This window comes from Podarcis muralis, chromosome 7, assembly GCF_964188315.1.
Source record: "Podarcis muralis chromosome 7, rPodMur119.hap1.1, whole genome shotgun sequence".
In the NCBI taxonomy this organism is placed as follows: Eukaryota; Metazoa; Chordata; class Lepidosauria; order Squamata; family Lacertidae; genus Podarcis; species Podarcis muralis.
In genome coordinates this window covers 35604069-35631737 of record NC_135661.1, presented here as the reverse complement: position 1 = coordinate 35631737, position 27669 = coordinate 35604069, and the positions used below count along the sequence as shown (strand labels likewise).

General features: G+C 44.2%; 1 protein-coding gene across 3 annotated transcripts in view; it reads right to left on the bottom strand.

The window, feature by feature from the left end:
• Nucleotides 1-27669, bottom strand: part of NKD1 (NKD inhibitor of Wnt signaling pathway 1) — a 114582-nt gene that overhangs the window by 21221 nt on the left and 65692 nt on the right. For all 3 annotated transcript variants that reach the window (XM_028740198.2, XM_028740199.2, XM_028740200.2), the window contains 2 exons: nucleotides 26330-26387; nucleotides 2279-2385 (listed from right to left, as the gene is read on the bottom strand). In XM_028740198.2, the coding sequence (XP_028596031.1) occupies nucleotides 2279-2385; nucleotides 26330-26387 (165 nt within the window). The remainder of the gene's footprint in view (nucleotides 1-2278; nucleotides 2386-26329; nucleotides 26388-27669) is intronic.

Here is a 27669-nt window from a genome sequence, read left to right as displayed (position 1 = left end):
TTCTCTTTTAATCCCTACAACAACCATGTGAAGTAGGCTAGGCTGAGAATATTTCAATAATTAACAACAACAACAACCAATTATCTGCCTCACAGGGTTGTTGATAAAGACAAAATGTTCTTTGGATACGGCAAACTTAATTAATGGCCTACAACAGGGGTCGGCAAGGTTTACCTCACCTGGGCTGGTTCACTCTGGTGGAGATCCCTTCGCGGGCCTTAGCACACACGCGCAATTTCCAGCGTCGGCATCTGTGTAAGCGCATATGCAATTTCCGGCGCCGCGGAAGTGAGTTCCCGCGCTGCGCTGTGCCAGTTTAGCACAGTGCGCAGGGGCTCACCGAGCGGGCGGCTCGTGGGCTGGTTAAACGACCCCCGTGGGCTGCTTGTGCCCATGGGCCTTAGGTTGCTGACCCCTGGCCTACAACTATACATGTCTATTCAGGAGTAAATGCCACCAAGTTCAGTGCTGCTTATTCCCAGGTATGTGAACAGTCTCAGGAAGTATAATTTGATTAAACAGTCTCAGGAAGTATAATTTGATTTAACATGAAGCAGACCAGGTCTTGGACACTTAGAAGCAGGGCAAGAGGTAAACAAAACTTCAGTAAAACAGCACATATTTCTTATCCCGTCTAAGGCTATGTCACTATTTGATGGAATAGCCATATCTTAAGGAGCAATCTACAAGCATTAGGAAACAGAGACTGAAACCCATTATCTTACAATGTGAGAAACTATTTTCAGGTGCCTTCAGCCACCTTCTGTGAACTCATTGTTAGCCTACTTAGCTGAAGTAGGAGAGCTGCATTACTCTCATGCGTATAAGCAACACGGAACACTACTGATGTTATTTATCTCATCTTCCAATGTACAGGCTGCCTTTTCCAAGCAAAGGTGGCAGCGATGGGGCTCTGGCTTTTGCTCCAAAACTGATGGCCAGGAAAGCAGCAGAGTGAACAAGATATGAGTGAACAAGAAACTCCCCTATGAGGAAAGGCTGCAGTATTGGGGACTTTTTAGTTTGGAGGAAAAGTGATAAGAAATTTATAAAATTATGCATGGCATGGAGAGAGTGGGTAGAGAAAAAGATTTCTCCTTCGCTTATAACACTGGGACTCATGGACTTCCAATGAAGCTGCATGTTGGAAGGTTCGTGACAGGCAAAAGAAAGCACTTTTTCATGCAGTGCTCAAACTATGGAACCTGCTCCCACAGGAGGCAGTGACGACCATCAACTTGTATGGCTTTAAAAGAGGACTAGACAAATTCATGGAGGATAAACGTATCAATGGCTAATAGCCATGAAGGCTATGCTCTACCTCCACAGTTGGGGGCAGTAATGTTTCAGAATACCAGCTGGGGGAAATCACAGGATGGGAGAGAGCTATTGTGCTTGGATCCTGCTCACCCATTTCCCACGGGCATCTGGTTAGCCCCTGTAAGAACAGGATGCTGGAGTAGATGAGCCACTGAGCTGGTCCAGCTGGCTAATAATAAATAATAATAATGCCCACCTGGCTGGGTTGCCCCAGTGACTCCTTTCTCATGTTCTTAACTGAAGAGAGGAGCAATGTGAGTGTGGTACTTTTTAATTCTGTTTATGGCGAGCATGCTACAATTTCACTTGTTTGTTAAATTTGGAAGTCACTTTTCCATGAAATGGTGCTCAGAGTGGCCAGCAATAACACATACTGAAGCTTGCCAATGCAGCCAGAGTTGATGGTTGAGGAGTACAATTGGAGCTGGAGGGGCTTTCCCAGTGTTGTATCTAGCCAAGTTCTTCTCAGTATGAGCCCACTGAAACTGATGGACCTAATTCAGTCATGTCCAGTAACCTCAGTGGGTAAACTGTGAGTAGAACCAACAATGGATACAGTGTTATGTTATGCCAGCCCGTTGGGAGTCTCCCTCCCAACAATGCATGCCATTGAAATGGTCAGGTGCCACATACAATGGGTGGGGCTTCCATCTTGACTTCTTAGTCCAGGCTATACTGGCCCCAAGACATCACTGAAACAACTTTATCTTCATCCTCAGCTGCAAGACCACCAATTGTGGTCCTGCACCATCATTTTCATCCTCCTCCAAGGTCCTGACGTTGCTTTACCTTCCAGAACCTTGGGCCTCCATATGCTATTGCCACCATCACCTTCCTTCACTTCTTGCCATCACGATTGATCAAAAGATAGAGGGAGAGGCTTTAGTCATGGACATTATTTATCTCAGGGCATTGCAGTGATAAGTGTGCCTAGGGAGAGAAAGAATAATGTCCTTACCTCAAATTTTAGCTGCTTCTTGACATTGGTACGTGTATCAGTTTCCTTCTCCACTTTCTTTTCATCGCCACTGCAAACTCCATCTGTCTTCTCTGGAGGCAATGCCACTGGGGGAGGTGGGAGAAGAGAGAAATTCAGAAGGCTGCCTTTAGTCACTTGTCACATCAAGACACCTCATTATTCTGCGATTTCAACTCAAAACTGGGTTCTCAACTAATTTTGTACACAAATATGTGGAGTAATTGTTTTATGTGAAGTTCTACTGAAAGGTCGAGTCTACAGAGTCATTGGTTTAATGTCTGAAAATTCTATTTGAATGCTAACAAAATACACCACCAGTACAGCATCATCTTCGATTAAAATGCCCTCTAGGCAATGAAGCAGGAACTAAAGAACTTACACACCCAACAAAAAAAGAAAATGAAAATACAGCAGATTAATTAAGGAGAAATGAAGTCTTAAGAACCGAGATATCCCTTCCTTTTGTAAACCGCTTTGAGGTTTATAGTTTTTTTAAAAACAAGTTGTATGTACATTTTGAGAGAGAGAGAGAGAGAGAGAGAGAGAGAGAGAAAGAAAGAAAGAAAGAAAGAAAGAAAGAAAGAAAGAAAGAAAGAAAGAAAGAAAACTGTGCAGCATCTTGTTCAGCATCTTCTAGATCAGAACAACATTCTGGCAGGACAATATTTGCTCTCCATTCCTTTTTCATGTTACATCAGCACTGATATCATACTAACTAAGTATAGTGCAAACCACAGATCATATACCTGATTCTAACTATGGTTGCACACTGTAGTTAGTTTTAAATCTGAACCATTGTGTAATACTGTGCCATGGCTAAGTCTGAAAATGGAAAGGTGGAATTTGCACTTTTCACTTTTTTTTCAAATTTGCTATAAAGTATTAACTTTTATGACATTGCAAAATATTAATTCACTCGTACAACAGTATTTGTCAAGCCTATAATGGATTTTTAAAACAACATCAACAACCAGACTGATGCCAAAATTTTGCTCTTCTGCCAATCTTAAAATAAGATTCTTCATTCAGGCACAGAGAACAAACCCGATGGAGCATAAATACTCCCAGTTTCTTAAACATCACAGTTTAATCTTTCGGCATATTTGGAAAGTTTAAATTAAACATTGAAGTAACAATTCCTAGTAGGGACGCGGGTGGCGCTGTGGGTAAAACCTCAGCGCCTAGGACTTGCCGATCGTATGGTTGGGGGTTCGAATCCCTGCGGCGGGGTGAGCTCCCGTCGTTCGGTCCCAGCTCCTGCCCACCTAGCAATTCGAAAGCACCCTTAAGTGCAAGTAGATAAATAGGTACCGCTTTCTAGCGGGAAGGTAAACGGTGTTTCCGTGTGCTGCGCTGGTGCAGGCTCGCCAGAGCAGCTTCGTCACGCTGGCCACGTGACCCGGAAGTGTCCTCAGACAGTGCTGGCCCCCGGCCTCTTAAGTGAGATGGGCGCACAACCCTAGAGTCGGACACGACTGGCCCGTACGGGCAGGGGTACCTTTACCTTTAACATTTCCTAGCAGGTGAAAACTGTCCCAGGATGAATTAGAATCGGGGTGGAGAGCAGATATGGAGGGAGGATGCAGAAGGGAAAACATGCCATATAAATGACTTGGAAATACTTTTTTAAAAATACTGAATGCAGGCTGAATACTGAATTTTCTGCTCATTTTACCTGAGATCGGGTTGCTAGGGGACTGTTGCCTTTAAAACTCTCCTTTGTATTTCAACATACTGAGCACTCCAATTTCAATTGGAGAGTCGCTCTCTTTCTATCTTGTTTTAAACAAAATCACATAAATATCCGTGTATAACTTTATTATTTATTTATTTATTTATTTATTTCCTGCCATTCAGCCTAAGGTCTCAGGGTTGGCTACATTAAAACACACAATATTAAGAACAGCTTGAACAACTTACTAACAAAAAAATAAATTGGGTTCTAAAAATATACACCTTAAGAGTCAAAAGCCAGAAAAAGGGCTGGTGTCCATGTGCCTCATTGGTCCCCCCCTGCCCGTGCAGAAATAGGACATGAAAGAGTCCAAAGGCCTTAACAAAAGGGCACACTGGATCAGCGAGCAGAGACTTGACCTGATTGCTGTGCAAATTAATATACAGTGGTATCTCTGGTTATGAACTTAATTCGTTCCGGAGGTCCGTTCTTAACCTGAAACCATTCTTAACCTGAGGTACCACTTTAGCTGATGGGGCCTCCCGCTGCCAGCGCTGCCGTGCGATTTCTGTTCTCATCCTGAGGTAAAGTTCTTAACCCGAGGTACTATTTCTGGTTAAGCGAAGTCTGTAACCCGAGGTGTTTGTAACCCGAGGTACCACTGTACTTGGGATTGGGGGGAGCAGCATGGCAAGCCCCCTCGGTCCTGTTCCAAAGAAAGCTGAAGGAACCGGAAGCCACAAAACTACCTGGGCGTTGCTGATTACATGAATTGCTGCTCTGAGCTTGTGGCACTCTTTGTCTAGAAGGGAATACAATAAGCATGGACAGCTGTTGGATTCATAGTTGTTTATTAGGGTCGGGGTGCGATATTACCACATTCTATTTCCACAATGTATACAATTGGGCAGTTTCTTGTTCAGGCACCAGTTAGGTGTGGTCAGAGTCAGTGTACTGGAAATTGTAGATATGAGAGTTCATGTTTTATTACTGGAGTTTACCTTTGAAATGTGCACTTCCCCTAATTTTGTAATGCTGCTCTTCAGACACATAATGTGTACAAAAATTCATATATTAGCATAAATTGTGTGTGTGTGCATGTGTGCACATATGCTAGTGAAAATTACATTCCAAAATGCATTATAAATGGGGAAATTGCTTTGCAAAACTTTGCCTATTAGGGAAAATGGCATACAAAAATGTGTACGTCAGATGAAATTCACTGATGAATTTTCATGAGGACATCACAAAATATCACAAACCAATGTGGACATGTGGAGAACTGAACTTAAGAATGGAAAAATGTGAAACTGAGACAAACCGAATTGGACAGAAACCCCGATCACTAAACGGAACAAAAATGTACTGAAAGCAGCTATTAAATAAAATGTGGATACTTGTCTGGGAGAGTTAAAACTATAAACTGAGAAACACCGTTGAGCTACATGCCAGAGTTCAGCTACACACAATGAGAACTTCCACCAAGAATCTTGCCAACAATATTAAATCTGTCCAGACTAGACTGCTATCTTAAATAAGAGGAAAGCATTAAAAGGCTCCTGTTTCCAGTGTCTGAGACGTTGGAAAAAGATCCATGGACAGTATCATTACTTGAAAAATATCCATTGACTTCCTCTTCAGATGCCAACTCCCCACCCCACCCCAAGAGGCACACTGTTGGTCATAAGACCTTGGCCTTGCAGTTACGGAAAGCCATAGTTTGCTCCTTATGGGAATAACGGCAGGCAGAATCCAAAGATCCTATTTTCAACAGTCATCTACTTTGTGACATTGGAGACTGGTGCTACAGAGACACAAACTCAAGGCCAGGTCCCAACTTGAAGAGACCATTGAGATGGTCTCCCTTAAAGTTGCTAGGGGAGGCACAAGCTACTTTAAAGTGAGGAAGCATGGAAGAGTAGTTAGTAGGCTTTTCCAGCTTTATTTGTATATGTCTTGAGCCCTGCAGAGACGTCAAGAGGTCTAGAGTCCAATGATCTCAGGGACAACACCAGAACATAAGAGCTTCCTGGATCAGGCCAATGCCCCATCTAGTTCAGCATCCTATTCTCACAGAGGCCAACTAGATGCCGGTGAGAAATGGGCAAGAGGTACCCAAGCACAAGTGCTTCCAGCAACCAGCATTCAGAAGTATTTACTGCCTCTGACTCTGAAGGCTGAGCACAGTCGTCATGGCAAGTGGCCATCAATATCCTCCACAAATTTCTCAAATCCTCTTTTAAAGCCATCCAAGTTGGGGGCCATCTCTACCTCCTGTGGAAGTGAGTTCAACAGTTTAACTATGCACTGCATGAAGAAGTCCTTTCTTTTATCTGTCTTAAATCTTCTAACATTCAGCTTCACTGGATGTCCACGAGTTCTAGTGCTATGAGAAAGGGCGAGAAACTTTTCTCTATCCACTTTCTCCATGCCATGTTTTGTTTTAGAAACTTCTATCATGTATAAACTTCTGTCTTCTATCTTACTTGTCTTTCCTCTAAACTAAAAAGTCCCAAACACTTTCTTTATATGAGACCAACCTTTCTTAATAGGAGATGGTCCTAGTGGGTTAGGACAGGACCTCATTCTGTCCCCGGGAACCCTCAAGAGTTGCTAGAGGAAGTATGCTGGGCATAGAGTTGTCAGGGAAGGGGCCTGTTCTTGTGTCACCTGATGCTTCTGACCAGCCCTCTTCCATGCAGGCACCACCTCCGCCTCCTGTCAGTGATCTTGCACCTGAAGAGGAGGCGTTGGTTAACAAGTCTAGCTCTGAGCCAGCGCTGCCTCGTCCTGCATTTCCTAGGACATGAAAATGTCAGTTCTGGCATGGACAGACAGTCCAAGCCCAGCTTACCCAATGGAGTGTTGAGTCTCCAACAGCAGCAGTGAGTTTTATGTAAAATAATCCTTGTCATCTCCTGGGGGCTTCAAGAAGTCTCTCAAGGTGACTTAATGGAGATTAATTACCACGTAGAATGTTTTAAAAGATGCCTGTGTGTTGGAGCTAAGGAATCTAACATGGAACCAGCAGGCTCTGAAGGGCCCACAGACACCTCAAGACCCCAAGGCGCATAAACCTGTGCAACTAGCCTTGGATTGTGAAGTTGACCTTTAGTTACACCATGGCCAAATTGAAAGGGAAGTGTTCAAACAAAGAATTTGGCACCCGCTTGCGTAAGTCATCTGAGCTTATGAGGAACTCCATTGGCATGCACCTCTCCTCCACCAGTCACTGCTTAGGATGTCTACTGGGGCCCCTTGAAGTTATCAAAGCCTATGCAAGCAAAGACAGCAGAGGGGAACGTTTTTGCAGTACAAGGGCTTCATTTCCTTCTGGGCAATGTGCCAAAAGACTTATGACAGTGGTGGGCAGAATCAGAGGCAAAAGTGGGTGGGGCAAAACATGCAAATTTTACCTTTGTACCATAGGCTCTCTCCTACACAACCATCATCATACGAGCAAGAGGCATTATCAGGGTTTAAAAGCATTTTCAAGCCAGGCAAAAACACTTAGGGTACAAAGAAAGGGCCAGTGGGATGTGAGCCCTGAGGAGAGTTCCAGGGGCCAGATAGATATGCATGGAGGGCACCATTCAGCCCCCAGGCCTGAGGTTTCCCACCTCTACAGGTAAGAGGAAACTCCTGAGTTGAGCGTCCTCTCCCCCCTCCCACTGCCCCCCAATACTGCCAAACAGGGCCCTTTCTTCTCATTTTTATTCAAAATTATTAGTGCGTCTCTGAAAAACATTGCATTTGTTTCTTCACAGTGTCCCTTTTCTCCGACTTTTTGCTATTAATTGGGAAATATGTGCCTTGAACGCCACACTACAATGTTCCTTTTCTATTTGAAACTGGAAATACAACAAAGCGAGGAAACTATTACATTTCAAACGTTGTGAAATACTATTCCTGCATTAAAGAAAGCTAATTGGCACAAGTATACTTACAGATGTCTTTTTGCCGAGGACAGTTAATTAATAACATCTATTTGTGAGAAAGAACAAGAGAGAACAAAAAGCATATGTGTAAGGGTGCTGAATCCATTACTGTCAATCTGCAGTCTGTGTTCAGGCTGTTGCTGAGTTTAACCAATAAAGGCAGGCAATAATACTACCGGCTCTTTAAGAATTCCATGCCAACGGGGATTTCTGACAAAATGCTTGGAAGTGGGTGCAGGGAGAGAACGATAGTTGGTTTGAATATTGCAGCCTTGTCACTTCTGAACCTCAATCTGAATATTCGGCAATCTGAAAATTCCAAAAATCCACTGTGCTTTCTACCCATGCACCATGAACTACATGTTCATGAAGAAATAGTATGCGTTCTTGTAAGATTTTAAACTCTTTGCATCACACTTTCTGCATTCTCACGATACTTTAACTCCTTTTGTGCCCTGGCCCCCAGTCGTGGATGCTCGCACTCTCAGCTCAATTATTGCCAAAGGCTTTATTTCAGAATTCACTACACAGACCAAACACAGATCAGGTTACAAGGTATGCAAGTCAGTGGTTCTATCAGAGCACTGAGGAACATGGCTAAGCAGATAAGATGTTATTCCCAACACTTGACATGCCCCCAAGCTCTCCTTTTGAAGAGCAAGGCAGGCGTCCCCATGCTGGTCAACTCATTGTCCAATATTGCCATGGGCGCCTCCCTAGAAGTGGGAAGCCATCTGAAGATGGGAGGAAGAGTAGGAGTCACGTCAGGTAGCTCCTCCTCTACTCTTGAGATATCCAAAGGGAAGGACTTCCCCCTGACAGTTTACTTGGCCCCTCCCCAGCATCCAAACCAGCAACTCTCAAAACACGGGAACTCTTCAAGATCCATTTCCATAACCTCATCCCATTTCTCCTACCCATCATACCAGCCTTACCAAGACATTTTCGCAGGGCTCATGACGCTTTGCACCAAACCACTGCCATTCTCTCAAACAAAATATGCATGCGCATGAACCAACTTTATTTTTGCTTTTTGCATTCTCAAGACCACAGACACAATGATGCCCTGTAACTAAATCAAACAGGGTGCACACTTAATCCACCATGAGATGCTCCACGCTGAATTAACTGCTGATTAATGCATTTAGCAATGAAACAATTATTATTATTATTATTATTATTATTATTATTATTCTATGCTGCCCTTCAGTCGAGGATCACAAGGCCGTTTACAACATAAAAACACAAAAATACACAACATAGTAACAAACAAAAACAATTCCACCCCCACAGTTTAAAAGGCCATGGATTGTTTAATTAGCCAAAGGCCTGGGAGAAAAGGAATAATAAATACTCCGCTCTACAAAGTCCTGAAAAGCTTATCCATACATGCCTTGAAAATCATTTCCTGCTATATCATAGCTTTTAAGATCAACCAGGAACAAGCCCTTTGCCGATACTATCCAGGTGGCGATTTTGAACAGAAAAAAATAAGATATAAAGGCTTTCTTGGTGGCTGTCCAGCAAACTTGGAAGTCTTTTCTCCTGGAGACACATCAAAGTCGAAACAGACATGTTTTCCAGAAGAACAGTCAGATTTTTCTTGAATGGCCTGGATTTAAACATTTTGGAATTAAGCAACAGTGGGGTGAGTCTATCATCTTTTATATAATCAAGTTAAAAAAGAAAGAAAGAAGCATTTTATGGGTTCAAGAGTTATTATTCTCTCCAAACTTTAGAGATTTGCGGTAAGGGTGGTGGGGAGAGAGAGAGAGGAAGAAAGACTAATTTAGATAAATAAATAAAGAATGTTGTCAGGTAGCATTACACAGACTCATTTGTGGTTTACCAGCAGGGTCTTGATTTTGTGCCATCGGAAAGAAAACGTTCACTTGGAGAATTGGCACAATCACTAATTAAGCATTTGAAGAGCCAGGAATGAAAAGAATTCAAATCAAAATTTTCAGGGCAAGATAGAAAGCAAAAGAGAACCTCAATTAACTTCGGCAGACCAAGGATTTGACATGGCCAGCACCAACCATGGTTTCTTGCTTTCCACACTTAAAACCATGGTTTGGCTTGCTGACATAAACTCTGTCCCTAGATCACTTGTATAAGGAGACACCAGCATTGAGATACTAGCAAGATCTAATTGTCAGGGCAACTTACAGACCATGTTTTGCTCACTATCTTAGCTTTGATTAATCCAGGTATATAGTTTGCAAATCCACTTCAAAACACTGTGCCACATCCTGGTTCACAGAACCACGATACAGGTTAGGGATGGGAAACCTGAGGCCCTCCAGATGTTCAATTCCAGCCAGCCTGGTGAATGTTTAGGGGTTATAGGAGTCCAGTAACTTCTGTTTTTGCAGTCACACACATACAGCACCTACAGCTGTTGCTGCGCGTACTCAAATATAGGTTAAGGAAAGAACCATGGTTAGGTATTATGTCTGCACAAAACAGAATGCAGGATTATAGTTTCTTCTTCAACCTCTGGGCTAGCTGGACAAATAAGGCAGACAAATTCCATGTGAGCTGTACAGCCCTGATCATAAGAAACAACTAGTTTTCAGAGTCCAAATTAAAGGAGTCCTGTAACCAGGCAATTATCTTCAAATTCAAATTTCACTTTCAAGTTTTAATTCTAAGACATGAATGAAAAAGTATCATCACCCCCTGCTAAGCACATGGTTGCACTGATTGAAACATATTCCCCCAAGATGCTTATCTTCTGCTAACCCCCCCCCCCCAACCGGGAAAAGGAGGTAGAAATCACCCAAGCCAAACAGAAATCAGCCTCCATTAGCAAAACCAAATGAGCGGGCCTGGTGTAGGTTAGAGACAAATGGTGAATGCTCTGTTCTGCCCAGGACTAAACATTACCTTGGCAAGCCCATTTTCCCCAAGGTAACACAAACACGGGGCATTTGTAAGAAGGAATCAATGGATGGAGACTAAGCACTTATAGCTGGCGGCTTAAAGTAGGGCTACCTGCTCCACCAACGCTATTTCCACTGCAAGTTTGGCAGATGGAACTTTTTGCCCTGAAGGGCACAATCTGGGCTGCAATACCAGCCCTCCTGAGCATTCTACCAGCTGAACCCCAAGAGTCAATCTCTGTCCACCAGGCCTTAGTCTCAGAGCTCACCCCTCACTCTGAGCCACTTGTAACAGGACTCTAAGTTCCTCCAATGGATCTTGACCCCAACCAGGTTTTGACTACACACCTGCCCCCTCTGGCCTCTTCTGGGATGTAACTTAGTCCCCCCCCCCCGCCCCTGCAGTGGACCACACATAGGCAGGCCCACAAGGGTGCAAATGCCCTTCAGATAAACATTAAGTGCAGGAGTAGGCTTATGGCACCCAACAGATGTTGTTAGAGTCCAACTCCCAACAGCCCCAACCAGCATAACCAACGGTCAGGGATGATGGGGGTTAAACAACATCTGGAGTGTAACAGGTTGGGTACCACAGGTTTAGAGCATGGGTAGGCAAACTAAGGCCTGGGGCCAGATCCGGCCCAATTGCCTTCTAAATCCAGTCAGTCCACTGATGGTCCAGGAATCAGCATGTTTTTACATGAGTAGAATGTGTCCTTTTATTTAAAATGCATCTCTGGGTTATTTGTGGGCCCTGCCTGGTGTTTTTACATGAGTAGAATGTGTCCTTTTATTTAAAATGCATCTCTGGTGCATTTGTGGGGCACAGGAATTTGTTCATTTTTTACCCCAAAATGTAGTCCGGCCCCCCACAAGGTCTGAGGGACAGTGGACCGGCCCCCTGCTGAAAAAGTTTGCTGACCCCTGGTTTAGAGAATCAAAGAACAAAGCCAGAATCTTGAATTGGGAAAATAAATGAATAACAGCTGGCCAGTGTAGCCAGTGTGGAATAAGTGTGATATGATCTGAACACCTGGTACTCACAAGCATTCTGCAGCTGCTGCACTGTGTACCCAGAGGAGGAGCTAGCTGCTCCGGCACCAGGAGCGGCGCATGTGCTGTATACCCGGGGGCGGAGCGAGTGTCCCACAGGGGCAGGGTGACAAACATGGGGGCGCCACTTGCGGTGAGTGTCCCAAGGGGTGGCATGGTGATGTCACCCGCCCTCAGGGATGACATCTGGGGCGGACCACACCCACAGCATGCCCTTCCTCCGCAAGTATGTGTACCAACTGTGGTTTAGACCAATGAGTTTCTAAAACCCAGTGGGACACACAATTCCATCTTAACAGCAATACTAGGCACTTTGGGTTGGCAAGGGCTACAAAATTTTGGAGAGTAGGTGTCAACTGATACCAACCTGCTTAGCGTTCTCATGGCAGTGCCATGGGAAGTGAGCCCAAAATGTATTTGCATTTACAATAACTTTGGCAGACAGATTCCAGTGGCTTGATCTCTGTTTGCAGTGGCTGTTTGTTGGTAAGGGACATCTCATTTGTTGCATTTAGAAGGCTCTCTCTCTCTCTCTCTCTCTCTCTCTCTCTCTCTCTCTCTCTCACACACACACACACACACACACACACAGAGAGAGAGAGAGAGAGAGAGAGAGAGAGAGGGAGAGAGAGAGAGATACACTTTCTCCTTTCTTTTTTAAAAAAAATTTTTTGACAGACGCTGCCAAAACATATGGCAGTTCTAAACTGCTATTAGTTAGCAATTATATCACTTCAGTACAAGCTCAGGCACCAAACTTCAATTCCTCACACTAAATTGTTTGATGAATTTATACCAGACAGTCCTTTCTCTTCCCAATTAGTGGCCTGGCTGGTATGTTTCATCAACAGCAACTGCCAGATTAAATGCCTTACTTGACCATCTTCACCCAACCTACTTTGATGTTCACTTTTTTCAAGCTTCAGAATACCTTTTGGATGAAGATCAGACGGCATTAAACAGAATTACTAATTAATTAAGCAAAGTTAAATTTTAAACACTGTTTGTTGTGTTAGCCAAAAGCCTCAACAGAACAGCCCTTTCCCATCTCTGCAGAGATCAAAGAAGAATGATTTCTTTCTCTACACCCCCCCGCCTCCCTTTACACGCACACACACACCCCTTCTCTCAAAAATTAGCAAGTTTGGGCTAGAATGAACTAATGATGAAATATTATACTGCTAAGTATCAAAAGCGTGGTGGTGGTTGTTTTAAAAGGCAAGGTTCCAAATTAATGCTAGGTATGCCCACAGATTTTCACCTGTTCTTACGGCCAGTTGCAGCACCATAAACTTCCAATGTTGCACTGATACAGATTCTTCAGTGCAAATGTTTAGGGCCAACCATACCAGCTTAACTGCACTGAGGTGTTTAAGTTATAATTATTACTGGCCTTAGGGAATTCAGTGACAAGGAATGTAAATATAGCTATTTCTTCTTCGTGTCAGAAATGAAGATAAGTATATAAAACTATTTATTTCAATCATATAGGGACAGTGCTTCCCCCCTTCCCAAAGGAGTCTGTACTAAGCTCCTCCAATTTGAGACTTTACAACAGGGGTCAGCAAACTTTTTCGGCAGGGGGCTGGTCCACTGTCTCTCAGACCTTGTGTGGGGCCAGACTATCTATCTATCTATCTATCTATCATCTATCTATCTATCTATCTATCTATCTATCTATCTATCTATCTATCTATCTATCTATCTATGGGATGAACGAATTCCTATGCCCCACAAATAACCCAGAGATGCATTTTAAATAAAAGGACACATTCTACTCATGTAAAAACACGCTGATTCCGGGCCCGATTGAGAAGGCGAATGGGCCGGATCCGGCCCCTGGGCCTTAGTTTGCCTACCCATGCTTTACAACATGCACACTGACTTCATCAATTAACTGACTGAGAGATGTGTAAGTCCAGCCTCTGCAACATGTAAGCCTCAAAGCGGAGCAGTCTTCTTCAAAAAACAAAATGTCTTTCAACACCTTAAAGACTCACAGCCCCTCCAGACTGGAGTGTTTGTGTGCAGGTGTATTCTCCAACATGTCACTGGTGCAATGATAGTGCATTAGTGGGCATTTATCATTCTGCTTTATTAATTTCTTTTTTCCTGGTACGCTTTCTCAATGTTATCACATTATTGTTAACTGGGGGGGCACTCTTTTGCAATGCAGTGCAACAAAGACAGGACAGAAAGTTGTAGGATCTCATCAGGGAGTTTTGGGATGTGCATGGATAGGAAATGAAGCAGTATGACTACCCCAAAATGTTTGCAGGCACAAACAGTATTGAACATAGTTATTCACAAGCTTTTGTGGACTACACAATCCCACCCCAACTATGTGTATTTACACTTCAGGATCACACTTACAAAGGCTTCATGCTGTAATAAGTCTGTTAATCTTTAAGGTGCCACAGGACTCGCTTTTACTGCAAGGAGACTTAGCACAGCTACCCTGCTGGAAAATCTTCCTCCAGCTATGAATGATGGTCTAGCAGAGGCTAAACTTGTGGCTTGCCGGGATGGCAAAAATAGGGAACTGCCACACATCCAGCTGTGCTTGTCTTGCTGGGCCAAATTGTACAGCTTCCTTTTTTACCTGGGCTTTTGACAACTGAGGCACATGTATTTAAGGGTCCACCTTTTTCTTGTAGCTATAATTTGTTCTGAACTGTTTTTAATGTGGGGTGTTTTTTTTAAGTTGCTGTAACCCGCTCTGGGCCCTTATGAAGAAGAGTAGAAGAAGAGTTTGGATTTGATATCCCGCCTTTCACTCCCCTTCAGGAGTCTCAAAGCGGCTAACATTCTCCTTTCCCTTCCTCCCCCACAACAAACACTCTGTGAGGTGAGTGGGGCTGAGAGACTTCAAAGAAGCGTGACTGGCCCAAGGTCACCCAGCAGCTGCATGTGGCGGAGCGGAGACGCGAACCCGGTTCCCCAGATTAGGAGACTACCGCTCTTAACCACTACACCACACTGGCTCTCACTGGTGAGAGGTGGGTAAGAACTGAAAACAATAGCAACAGCATAGGAATAACTGCCTTCTAGTAGAATCACTCCATCAAGCTGAGTATAGTCTATGATTACTGGCAGCAGCTCTCCAACACTACCTGCAAAAAGTACTTGGAATCTTCTGAATGCAAGGAAGATGTTCTATGCCTAAACTACAGCCTTCCAATGTGGTGCCCTCCAGATGCTGTTGAACCACATCTCCCACCACCATTGGCCATTTTGGCTGAGGTTGACGGGAGTTGGGGGCCCAACTACATGTGGAAAATGCCATGATGGTTATCCCTGCTCCAGATTTTTTTGGATTTCAACTCACGTACAAACATAAGAGCTTGCTGGATCAGGCCAGTGGGTCATCTAGTCCAGCATCCTGTTTTTATCATAGCCAACTTTCTGCGTGCGGACCAGATGTTCTGCTTCACCCACCAAAATTCCTTAATAGCCCTACTCTGGTTAATAGCCCTACTCTGAACCAAGGGGGCAAGAGGCAGGGGAGGGAAGGCAAATTCTAGATAGACCCACCCAGAATAATACACACCAAATTTCTCTCGTTTCCAAGGTTGCTTATTTTGGTTGGCAACTGCAATTTACAGATGCAGCAACACAGCACTCCTCTTGCACAACCCAAATTTTACATATTTATGTTTCCACAGTCTCTCTCTCTCTCTCTTTTGCCTTTTCATTTCGTCTTTTTTTTTTGGTGTGGTCCCTTTAGGGTTTTGTTTTATTTTACTTTTAAAGTCTTAAGGAAAAGCCTACGCAACACTATTTAAATGAAGGCTGTGCGCGTAGGTAATGCCATTAATAATGCAGGCTTTGATTTCCGACCAGTCTCTTGTCTAACTTAGATGTTCAAGGAGAAAACTGGGTTTCTGCCACATTGGCAATGATAACAAGAGTTCTGAAGCTTACCAGGACGATAGAATAAGCATATCAACCTTTTCATCAAAATTGCTTCCCATGGGGAAAGCTGTCACTATGACCCTCGCGCAGCTCATCGCAAAGACAGAACGCTGCAGAGACCGATCTTGAACGTTCTTTGGCGTGCTATGAACCAAGCATGCAACTGATGCTCCTGCTGTCATGGGCAGGTTTAGGAACATTTTTTAATCCATTGTATAAAACCAAGGGACTCACAGGGCTGCTGGCAGACACCAGCATCCTTGGGCAGCTACCAAGGGCACAAAATCCCAGCAGAGCTCAGTGCTGTCACCTGCCCTCCAGCTCACCTACCCATCTCCTGGATTTGGGTATACCAAGTGGAAGGGCGGGGGAAGCTGATGTTTTTACCATACCACAAAGCCCCATGGTGACTTTGAGTTGGAGCACTGTGAAAGCGTACCCCCATTGCTACATGTAGCTAGCTACCTGTAACTGCCTTTGGGTACCCACTGCATGAGGGAGGCTGGTGACTCCCAGAACAGAAGAGGTTGATCTGTTAGGGTAAGTGGGGCAGTATCCAGCCTGCCTTCTTTTTCACCGCCAGTCCAGAGGGCCCATCAACTTCCTTGTCCTTACAGAACTCAGCAAGGAGGAAGATGTGACAAAACTAGAATGAGATGGCTCTGCTTGTTGTTGGCTCTGCCTCCACATAGCACTGTAAATGCATGGTGTGAATGTGGCCTGTGACATCTCTTTAAACAGTTATGGGTTTGCCCCAGAGCTGTAGTTTCCTAAGGATCCTGAGAGTTGTTAGGAGGCCCCTAGTCCCCTCACAGAGCTACAGTTCCCTGGGAAGGAGGACTGATTGCAACAAATAAAATAAATAATACACTTAAGTGGTTTGGAGCAGAATCTGATGGGAATTTAATTGGGGGTAGTTTAATTAAAGATAAACTGATATAAGGTGTCCTGCAAACTAACTGAGGAATTTCTCAGGATGCAAAATTGGCTGGCTTGATTTAAAATTCTAAATTTACATCTTTGCACTTAGGTTAGTATGTGCACGTTCATGTCTCTGGGCCTATGACCCAAGTCTTCCAAGTCTCTAGAGGTGCCACTTTCTCCCATTGATTTATGTGGAACTACTTTGGCTAGATCATATCCTTCACCTCAGGGCCAGAGCCCATTCCTCTAGCACCCCAAGCTGTCTAGACAAAAGGCACCTTTGCTATTGAATGACTGAAACATCAAAAGCAAAGAATAGAATGTGCCCATGCCTCTTGCTTGTCTGGATGAAGGACAGAGAGGTGCGTGAGAGCATATGTAGAAACTACTGTACAAAGGTAAAATTTACATTAGCAGCCCCGCCCATCCTTGCTTCTGGCCCCACCCATCATTGGTACGCGGCCCCCGGAACATTTGCCGGAATGGAATGTGGCCCTTGGTTTTAAAAAAGGTTCCCAACACATATAATGGAAATCCATGAAAGTCCTCCATTAGCAATGCGTCTTCAACTTGTAGAAATTAAAAGCATCATTCAGTCTACATGCATATACGCATGTATAGACTGATAGATATGGATTAGATATAGATACAAAACCTTTCTTAGTGCAATGATATGCACTGTGGGTACACTAAGACCTTTTCATTGGCTATAGGACTAGCTGCATTCCAAGATCTGACTTACAGAACAAGAAAAACCTGAACACTTGCAGACCTTAAATATATATATATATATATATATTATTATTTTTTCCAAAGCAGGATGGAGTGGGAAGGAAAAGTTTCCACGTAAAATGGAACAGCTGGTCTCCAGGTCATCTATACGGGAGAGGTGCTGCTCCAGGTTAATTTTCAGCAGCCTTCATGGTTTTTATTATTATTATTATTTGCTTTTAACTCACAGACTAATTGTGGTTCCATAAAATGAAATGAAAAAAAACCCACTGTGAAGGGGAGATTGACTCTCCTCCAAATAAATGACATTTTTCTCTTTTCCTTCCACAGGAGAGGGGAAAAAAAGAGTTGACTGGTGTTCATGCTTTGAGGTCTGGATATGATTGAGATGAAACATCTGTTAAAGTGGGGGGGGGGGAGAATGTGAAGAGAAGCAAAAACTTGCCTCCCCCCACTAAAAATACATCTTTCCCCCCTCCTCCTCAGCAAACTTAAAACATGTGATGAAATTCAACTTTTAAAATATAACCCCGAAGCTACTTGAAAACTATAAAAGTCGCCTCAGAATCTGAGGCAAGTCAGAAATTCCACTGTTCACGCTGGGCTTTTATGAAGAGCAGACTTTAGGAGAGGGTGGGGGGGAAGGCTGTAATCTGTCTAGGTAACAAAGGCCACTTGTTCTGCCTGTGGAGCAAAAACTTTGGGTTTCTGCGGCTATTCCAAGCAGAAGTCGAGCCGAAAGCACACAATAGGCCCCTGGCTGCTCTCGCACTTTCAATCTGGGACAGCAAGCTGACCAAAGCAAGGTCCTCCCCCCATTTTTCTCTCTCTCCCTTCGCTTCCTCCTGCAATTGCTGCTGCCTATGTCTGTGCTTGGGTGTTTGATTTGCCAAGACAATGGGGTTGTTGTGTCTGAAAACATTCGTCCGTCCATCTCCCCGCCCCCACCCCGCCCCAAGGGGCTTCCAGAATTTAACAAACTTTATGAAAAGATAGCTTGGAAATTCCATTTCCTCGGGTGATTCTCCCTAACTGGGATACTTGCTTTCGAGCCAGAAGAGAGAAGGGAGGGACTGTTAGTTCTACACACAACACTGGGAGGGGGGGGCGCGGCTTGGCTCAGACATACAGTACCATTGCCCCTGAACTTTCAAAGAAAAATCAGTGGGTTGTGGGGTCGATAACTGCACCTTTGTGAAGACATTCATGAACTGCATTCAGAATCAAGGGGCATCCTATTTGTGCTCTCTGGAGCTGAAAGGCTGTGGAATCAGAACCATGGTTTTTGGACATTTTTTGAAGAAACTTGAAGTTTCTCAGGAGGCTACAAGAGGTTCTACCATGAAAAACATTAGCCATGCCTTCCCAGAAGGACAGCCTGTCTACTGCTGCTTGTCTTTCCATCACAATGCAGAACTACAGGCTTATTGGGCACATTCCATATCAAAAGATTCAGCAACCCATTTTGGCTTCTCCCAGTTTCTCATTGTTCCTACTTCAAGTTCAGCCCCCATTTCCACATCAGTTTGCGATATACGTATATATATTCTTAAGAAACAATCCTCATCAGCATTTTAGTGCAGATTTCTCTCAATATACACATCTTTCACAAAGCAATTTCCCCTTAAAATATAAGGCGCATTTGTAAGTCATCATCACTAATTCATGCATTTCAATGTACACTTCACCATAGAATATGCATTACTGGACAAGTTACTTGGCTGGAGAACTGCACTGCAAAAGCTGGGGAAATGTGAATGTGAATGTGTGGTTGTGTTTGTGTTGTGTTGTTGTTTGGTTGTGTTGCTTCAGAAAGGACGAATTAGGTAGGTTTGCTTTTAAATGTGAACCGAATCGAATTTCTCAGACATCCCTACATTCCAGCGTGCAGTCAGTTTATCCAGGGCAACATGATTAAGATCAACATCCCTGGCCAATATCCATTGTGAACTGTGAGTCTTCCTGGGGATAGCATTCCACAAAAAGGATGCCGCAACAGAGATTGCACTCTCCCCAGTCACCATCCACATCACTTCATTACTTACTTTCTTTCTGTTGTTATTATTCTTACTAATATTGTGTTCAGTCCTTGAGAACCTTCCATATTAAACAATGCAAGATGAAAAGCTCGCGAAGTTTTTTTTGGCAAAGCAAGGAGGATCAACCAAGCCAGCGTCTGGAGTCCCTGAAGCATTCTATGCTACCACACAACTCTCCATGTGAACTCGAGTTCGGATTTCGCTTACTAAATGAACAGCTAGGAACAGAGGAAACTGCCTTACACTGAGTCAGACCACGGGTGCATCTCAGCACTGTTGACACTGACTGGCAGCTGCTTTCTGTGGTTTCGGGCAGCTGTCTTTTCTCATCCCTACCTGGCAACACCAGGGATTGAACCCAGGAGCTCTGGCACGCAATGCATGTGCTCTACCTCTGAGCTATGGCCCCAACTGACATACTTTCCATTTTTTCATTATTGCTCCCCTCTTTTTCCCCTGCTCTCTTTCTTTGTAGGGGTTTGAGAGAAGGGGTGGGTGGGAGGATCTTTTGTGGGGATTCTGTGGTCCTCCCAACACCCAGTCGTTTATCAGGGAGTATGGGTGGTAGGTGGCGCTGTGGTCTAAACCACTAAGCCTCTTGGGCTTGCCGATCAGAAGGTCGGTGGTTCGAATCCCCGCGACGGTGTGAGCTGCTGTTGCTCAGTCCCAGCTCCTGCCAACCTAGCAGTTCGAAAGCACGCCCCCAAAAAGTGCAAGTACATAAATAGGTACCGCTCCGGCGGGAAGGTAAACGGCATTTCCGTGCGCTGCTCTGGTTTTGGTGTTCCGTTGCGCCAGAAGCGGCTTAGTCATGCTGGCCACATGACCCAGAAAAAAACTGTCTGCAACAAACACCGGCTCCCTCGGCCTGTAAAGCGAGATGAGCACCGCAACCCCAGAATTGTCTGCAACTGGACTTAACTGTCAGGGGTCCTTTACCTTTTTTTTATGGGTGTTTTAGTCCAACAACACTGGTTGAAGCCCCCACTTCTGGCTTAAACTCTGTTGGGATAGCACGATGTTCTGGGAGAAAGGGCAGCAGGAGAGAGAAGACATCCATAACCAAAACCGTAGCAACTTTGTTATAAACCGTTCATAACAAAAATCACACTTTCTTGACCATGACTCAAAAATGGGTACCGCTTTCAACAGCGCAGGCTAGAATTTTGATCCACTTTGCACAATATCAGTTATAAACAAGACCCTTCTAAACGCCACAGGGTGCGCAGGGAGGAGGATCAAGTAATAATCATTACAGGGGATCTTTGTTCCTCAAGCAGAATGAATTAAACCACTGACATTCGCCTTGTTTCCAAAGAGGCTGGGTTCAAAACACTTCACTGTCTTGAGCCCTTGCTGTAGTCACTGTTCACCCGCTGTGGTTGACCTTGAGCAGAGTTAGTCTCTCTCTCTCTCTTGGCTCAACACATTCAGCAATAGGCAGCCTTCTTTACCAATTCAGACAGTTTGTCCAATTGCCCAACAACTGCCTACTCTGACTGGCAGTGGCTCTCCAGGATCCCAAGCGGAGACGTGTCTTCTCCACCCACTCACTTCCTGATCCTATCAAGTAAGGATGCCAGAGATTGACACAGGGACTTCTCAAATGCTAAGTGTGTAAGTGTGTGTGTGTGTGTGTGTGTGTGTGTGTGTGTGTGTGTGTGATACCTATATGCAGCTATATCATTCTATTTCAGAATAAAAACAATAAAAACCCACATAAAAATATTAAAATTGGAAAACATCAACTATCAATTATGGGATGGCCCTGCAGAGGCAATTCCCCTTCCCAAGGAACTCTGGGAGTTGTCGCTCTTTGAGGGGAATAGGGAACCCCTTTCAACTCTCAGCACCTTTGACAAACTACAGTTCCTAGGATTATTTGGAGGAAGGCATGACTGTTTAAAGTGGCATGATAATGCTCCAAATGCATGATGCAGAAGTGGCCTGAGTCACTGTCAGATGGCGGTGAAACACTTTCAGCCTGACATTTTTTGAAGAAGGAGGGGGGGAAATCCAGCAGGCCAAATCATTTTGAAGCAGCAGCTTGGGAGATTTAAATTACCAGTCCTTGTCAAGGGAATGGTTCGAACTCTCTTATACACACAAGGGCATACCTCCCTTGCCACTCCCACCCCGAAGAGCGCACGACAACACAAGACTTTCCTCTCATCTGCTGGTGAACAACCAACCTGCTTCTTACAATTTCCTGGATCGTTGTACAACCGCAGGAAACCATCTGCTAAGCCCTACCAGTCTCGTGTTTCTTTGGCGATTTTCATCCTGCTAGCCAAGCTAAACAGTTTCAACTTGGCACCCAGCTGTAGCTCCAGCAGCAGCAGCAGCAGCAGAAGTCCACTCCTGGCCAACCCGTTGTTTCATGGGACCTTTCCCATTTGCCAGCTTATCAGTTTCCAGCTCAGGTGGCGCTTGGGTCCTTTTGGCATGTATAAAACATCACTTGGGTTTAGGGGAACCTTAGGCCCACATGCCCAAAAAAGCAGTCTCTGCTTTTTCATCTGGCTCCCCGCAGTCCCCACCCCCCAATCAATGGCCCCTGGAAATCTGGCTTGAACTCATCTGGCCTCAAGCCCAATCTCTGTGGGCTGCATCAGCCAAGTTTGGGGTTCCACAGGAGGCTGGCAGGCCCAGGATGAAGGGGGATTCCAGCCAGAGGCCAAGGCAACGTGTGAGAAAGAACAACTTGCTTCCACAGAACAACTTGCTTCCGTGAAGTTGCTCTGTGCGACTTCCAAAAACAGATGCCAGCAGAGGAAAGGTGGCACATACAGCAAAGTGAGGATATGCATCAGAGGGCACATACGCACAATGCATTATGCAGGGGTAGGCCTACAAGAGGCTGCAGGTGAGGGGATGTGGCCCTGTTGGAAGCAGGAAAAGGTTTTCAGGGCTCCTGCCAGTAGGCTGGTGGTGAGAGCCCAGAAGAGGCGAGGCACAGGGATCTGACCGGCTGCTCAGTGAGACGATTTGCTGAAAAGCTGACTTGGATAGGATGGTTTTTATAAGCCCTGGAGAGCTGCTGCTAGTCTGTGTAGATCAGCCTTTCTCAACCTTGGGTCTCCATATGTTGTTGGACTACAACTCCCATCATCCCTGGCCACTGTTCCTGCTAGCTAGGGATGATGGGAGTTGTAGCCCAACAAGATCTGGGGACCCAAGGTTGGGAATGGCTGGTGCAGACAATACTGATCTAGATGGACCAATGGTTCAGTATAAGGCAACTCCCTCTATCCCTATCTATTAATCGAGAGTCCTCTTTTCCCAGGCTTTTCCATTTCTCTCTCGCTTTGTCCCTCTCTCCTGCCTTCCTACTGCTCCCCTTCACAATTGTCCTCTGTCTCCCATTTCATTCCATTCTTCTCCGGCTACATCCTCCTGGCTTTCTACTCCTGCATCTGGCCATCTCAGGCCATCTTCCTATTTCCCAGGAGATCCCACAGCCACCCATGGATGATGTCACTTCCAGGTGCCAGGAAGGGGTTCCATCTTGGTGCAAGTCTGGGGCTGTTCTCAGGCTACATGCTGCAGAGACTGGGTCACTGTGCACAGGAGGATTTCAGCATGTATAAGCTGCCACACCAGCTGAAATGTCCTTTGCATTTACAGCTTCCCATTCTGAGCAGCTGCCAAAAGAGATTTATTTACTTTTGAAGAAGAGCAAGATGGTCAACTGTATCCACCAGTGGCCAATATTAATCTCTGGTTTTTATTTATTTTTATTTTTTGCTTAACTTCAGCACGCCCTGTGTGAAAAATTCATTTGTCCCAGATTTAGAGGGACTTGGGAAGCCAATAAATCAAAGGCAGGCACAGGCTGAAATGGGCAACATTGGTCAACAGTTTCTGCCTGCCTGCCTGCCGCTTGGTAAACAGAAGCGCTCCAGTTGTGTCCTAGCCTCTTGTCAAGCATCAACACTGAGTCAACAACCCGCTCTTGTGGCTTAAGGCTTTTGATGTTTACTTTGTTCTTTCCACAGTTCAAAAGAAAAGCACTAATGCACCAGTCCTCTTACCAAATACTATCTTAATCCAAGAATCCAGAGCCTTTTGCTGTTGACCAGTTAAGTCTGTTAAGAAGAAAAGGATTTGATCAAGCTTTACATAACAACCCAGAAGTCAAATCCAGCTTCTTTTTTGGACCGGATCAGACGGCTCTTTTCATCTTTGCTGCTCAGATGCCTTGTTAATAACAAAGGGGTGAAGGGAGGGGTGGTAATGACACTGACAATGTGGAAACAAAAGCAAGGGATTCAATTATTTCCCTGTTTATTGCTTTGCCTTTTGGTCGCAACTTTGGTACAATCAATGCTATGAAGGTTCCCAAAGCTGGGGAGCTGCAAATTCAATCAACTGCTATTTGTTTTAGTATGAGTGTTGGGGCTTTGGCACAGATCAGTGACATCAGACCAACAAAAGGCTACACGGTACTATTCTTCTGAAATGTGCCACAGTGCTACCAGGAAAGCATCACAGACCATTGGTTCGCAAGAAGAAGGAAAGTGAAGAGAAGGAAAGTAATGGACCTGGGGGGCTGTGACTAAAAGCTCATCCTTGATACGGGACTAGGCACCAGCTGCAGGAAGCTGAAATCTGAGTCCCAGAAGGAATAGAACAGGCGTTGTTGCATAGAGCACTGGGACAGATGCACAGGTAAGTCAAACCTCTTTTAAAGCCATCTAAGTTGTTGGCCATCACTACAACTTGTGGCAGCAAACTCCACAATTTAACTATGTGCTGTGTGAAGCACTTCCTTTTGTCTGTCCTGAATCTTCCAACATTCAGCTTCATTGAAAGCCCATAAGTTCCAGCGTTATGTGAGATTAGGGGGAAACTTTCCTCTTTTCCAGTTCCTCCACACCCCTGCACAGTTTTATACCCCTCCATCACCTCTTCTCCAAACTAAAAAGACTCAAATGTTGTAACCTCCCATCAGCCATAACAACACAAGAAGAGCCTGCTGGATCAGGCCAATGACCCATCTAGTCCAGCATCTTGTTCTCCCAGCAGCCAACCAGTTGCCTATGGAAGCCTGCAAGCACAACCTGAGCACAAGAGCACCCTCTCCTTCTGTGGCTTCCATCAACTGGTATTCAGAAGCATTTCTGCCTCCAACAGTGGAGGTAGAGCTAGCCTTATCCTCTGTGAATTTGTCTAATTCTCTTCTAATGCCATCGAAGTTGGTAACCCTTTCCTCTTGTGGGAGTGATGCTGGTAGATTATTCCTTGCTGGAATAACTGTGGGTGGGCTTGTGGAACATCAAAGCACTACTTCATAGAGGAACCAATTCAAACAGAAAGAACAAGGAAGCCACAAGAAAGGAACCATCTACTTGCCTTGCAACTGCAAGGGAATCCAGCGAGGGAAAACACTTCTCCACATGAAAAGGCCACAGCGTTCAACAATGTCCGTCAGACTTCTTGTACATAAGCAATACCAAGAAAAGGTGTTCCATTGCCTAACAGAGAAGATTGCTGCCAACCTAGTTTGAGGATATCGGGTGTTGCGTATTAAGTTAGACTTAAGGGGGTTTTTCACTGCGCCTTCTATAATGCCACTGCCCAAGGCCATACAGTGATTTAGATATTCAAGGCTGGTGTTTCATACCATAAAGGTGCATGGAAATTTGCACCGCAGTGTTGTTCCACATACCCCTTTTAACAGGCTTCTTTCTGCTTGTAATCACCCCCTCTTATAGCAAACTCAGGTGCTGAGTGCTGACAGCTTTTTAGCCCAAACGTTCAGGAGAAGCTTTAGGATTGCAGGAAGTGCAAAAAAACCCCCAAAAAACCACAACACGTTTTAAAAACCAAAGAAAGAAAGAAAGAAAGAAAGAAAGAAAGAAAGAAAGAAAGAAAGAAAGAAACCCTGCCAAAAAGTGTGTCAAACCATCTGCATGCTCAACCACCACTAAAGGTACACTGGGATGTTTCTCTTTAGGGTGTGGTTTTTTGTTTTTGTTTTTTGTTTTACAAAATAGGGGAGAAAATAGAAAAATTCCCTGATAGGATAAAATGACTGCTGGAACCTTGACCTGGAAAAATCCTTCTGAGGAAGATACTCAGCAACATTTTTGTTGTTGTTACAATTTGTTCTTACTGTTGAATATAGACACATCTGCACCATATATTTAAAGCACTATGATACTATTTTAATAGTCATGGCATCCCTCCAAAGGACCCTGGGAACTGTAGTCTGTTAAGGTTGCTGAGAGTTGGTAGGACACTCTTATTCTCCTCACAGAGCTCCAGTTTCCAGAGTTCCCTGACAAAAGGGACTGGCTGTTAAATTAAGGTTACCAGATTTTTTTTTCAACGAATCCAGGGACACTTTTCAACTTGGATGGATACAAAATGGATTTTGTATGGGGACTGGTTTGTAAATCCGGGGACTGTCCCCGGGAAACGGGGACGTCTGGCAACCTTATGTTATATCACTCTTAGGGCTGTTGCTCTGAGAGGCAAATTGGGGCCTCCTAACAACTCTCAATGCCCTTAATAGACTACAGCTCCCAGAATTCTTTGGGAGAAGCCACGACCATTAAAGTTTTATAACAGTGCGTTAGACTTATGGTAGCGGATGTGACCTACATCTTTGATCAGACATATACCAGTGGTTCTTACAAGAAGCAAAAACTCCAGGCCTCAGACTCTTGAAGGGACTCTGTGCAATTAAGGCCACACAAACCTTTCACTGGCTGACCAAGGAAACTTCAGGAGGATGTTTTGTTTACCCACCTGCCTTTACAGATACATGCCTATACACACATCTCTTGAACATGCACAGAACAAGTCTACTTTGCTTTTTCTTAAAATGTAATCATAGTAATTTATATATTTAAAAAAGGTACCTTCCAGGTGAAAGTGTTCATTTTCAATTGCCTCCCTGTAAACTTCACCAGCTGCATCCTGTACAAAAAGTAAATAAAACAACAAAGGGGAGCTATTAGCAGATGTACGAATATGCAAGACGGCTATTCTTTTAAGTTGCACAACAATTTTTCTAGATTACATTAATCTGGAAATACGTGCCAAAATTGCATCTGAGCAGATGGAGCACACATCCAGCTCAGTACAATTCTGGAAACTGCTCTGCAGTTCACCAACTGGTCCTGAGTCCAGTCAAAACTGCACCATACATGGCTTCCCACCAGACAATCCTGGGAACTGTAGTTTGTTAAGGGTGCTGGGAATTGTAGTTCTGTGAGAAGTAAACTACAGTTCCTAGGATCCTTTGGGGGGGGTAGCAGGATGCTTCAAATATGCTTTAGATGTATGGAACAGATGTGACCCCAGATAATGCATGTTACCCATAAACACCAGATGTCAGCCATGTCATTCCAGGCCCTTGACTGACTTGCATAGATGTCATCCTAAAGGCCTATAACAAACATGGCATTTTTTGTGCAACTGTTATTATTAATAACAATAATAATAATTTCATTTATGAATCACTTTCAATAAGGCACCCCAAAGCAATTTACAATAAAAACATATATAAAACAGCTCCATGTATAATAACAGTTTTTAAAAATGCATTTATAAATTTATAAAACCAAACACATGGTTTAAAATGACAATGCCACACACACACAAGGTTGTGGAATTCCCTCTCCAAAGCCAAGCATTCTAGCACATTGGGAGGCAAAATAAGGCCCGGGGGTCGGATCTGGCCCAATCCTGGGAAGATTTATTGTTAAACCACACTTATCAAACTGCACTTCCCATGATTTGGGGAAAGCAATTAACTGTTTAAAGTGGTAAGATACAGCTTTAAATGCATAGTGCAGATGTGGTCTCATTACTTCACACTCTGAATTTCTACCAACACACCCAGCATGAAGAACCATGCTAATTAAAACCACTGTTTATAGTATACTATTATAAGACTCCATTCGAAATAGTAATAATAATGCAAACAGCCCATCTGCACTTCTCCATACAACTAATATGCCAATATAAGTAATATGTTTTTAACCATCACATGGTTTTATGTACTTTTTTAAAAAACAAAACCACAGAGCTCTTACTTATCACTTTTTGCATTGCTTTAAGTTCACGTAGGTAGCAAGCTCATAATTATTGACAATTCAGACTTTTCGTATTTATTTATTTCCACCCTTCCCCCCCCCCCATCCTCAGATGATTTTTTATAACCACAACTTCCAAGCAGTGGTTTGACTGACTTTGC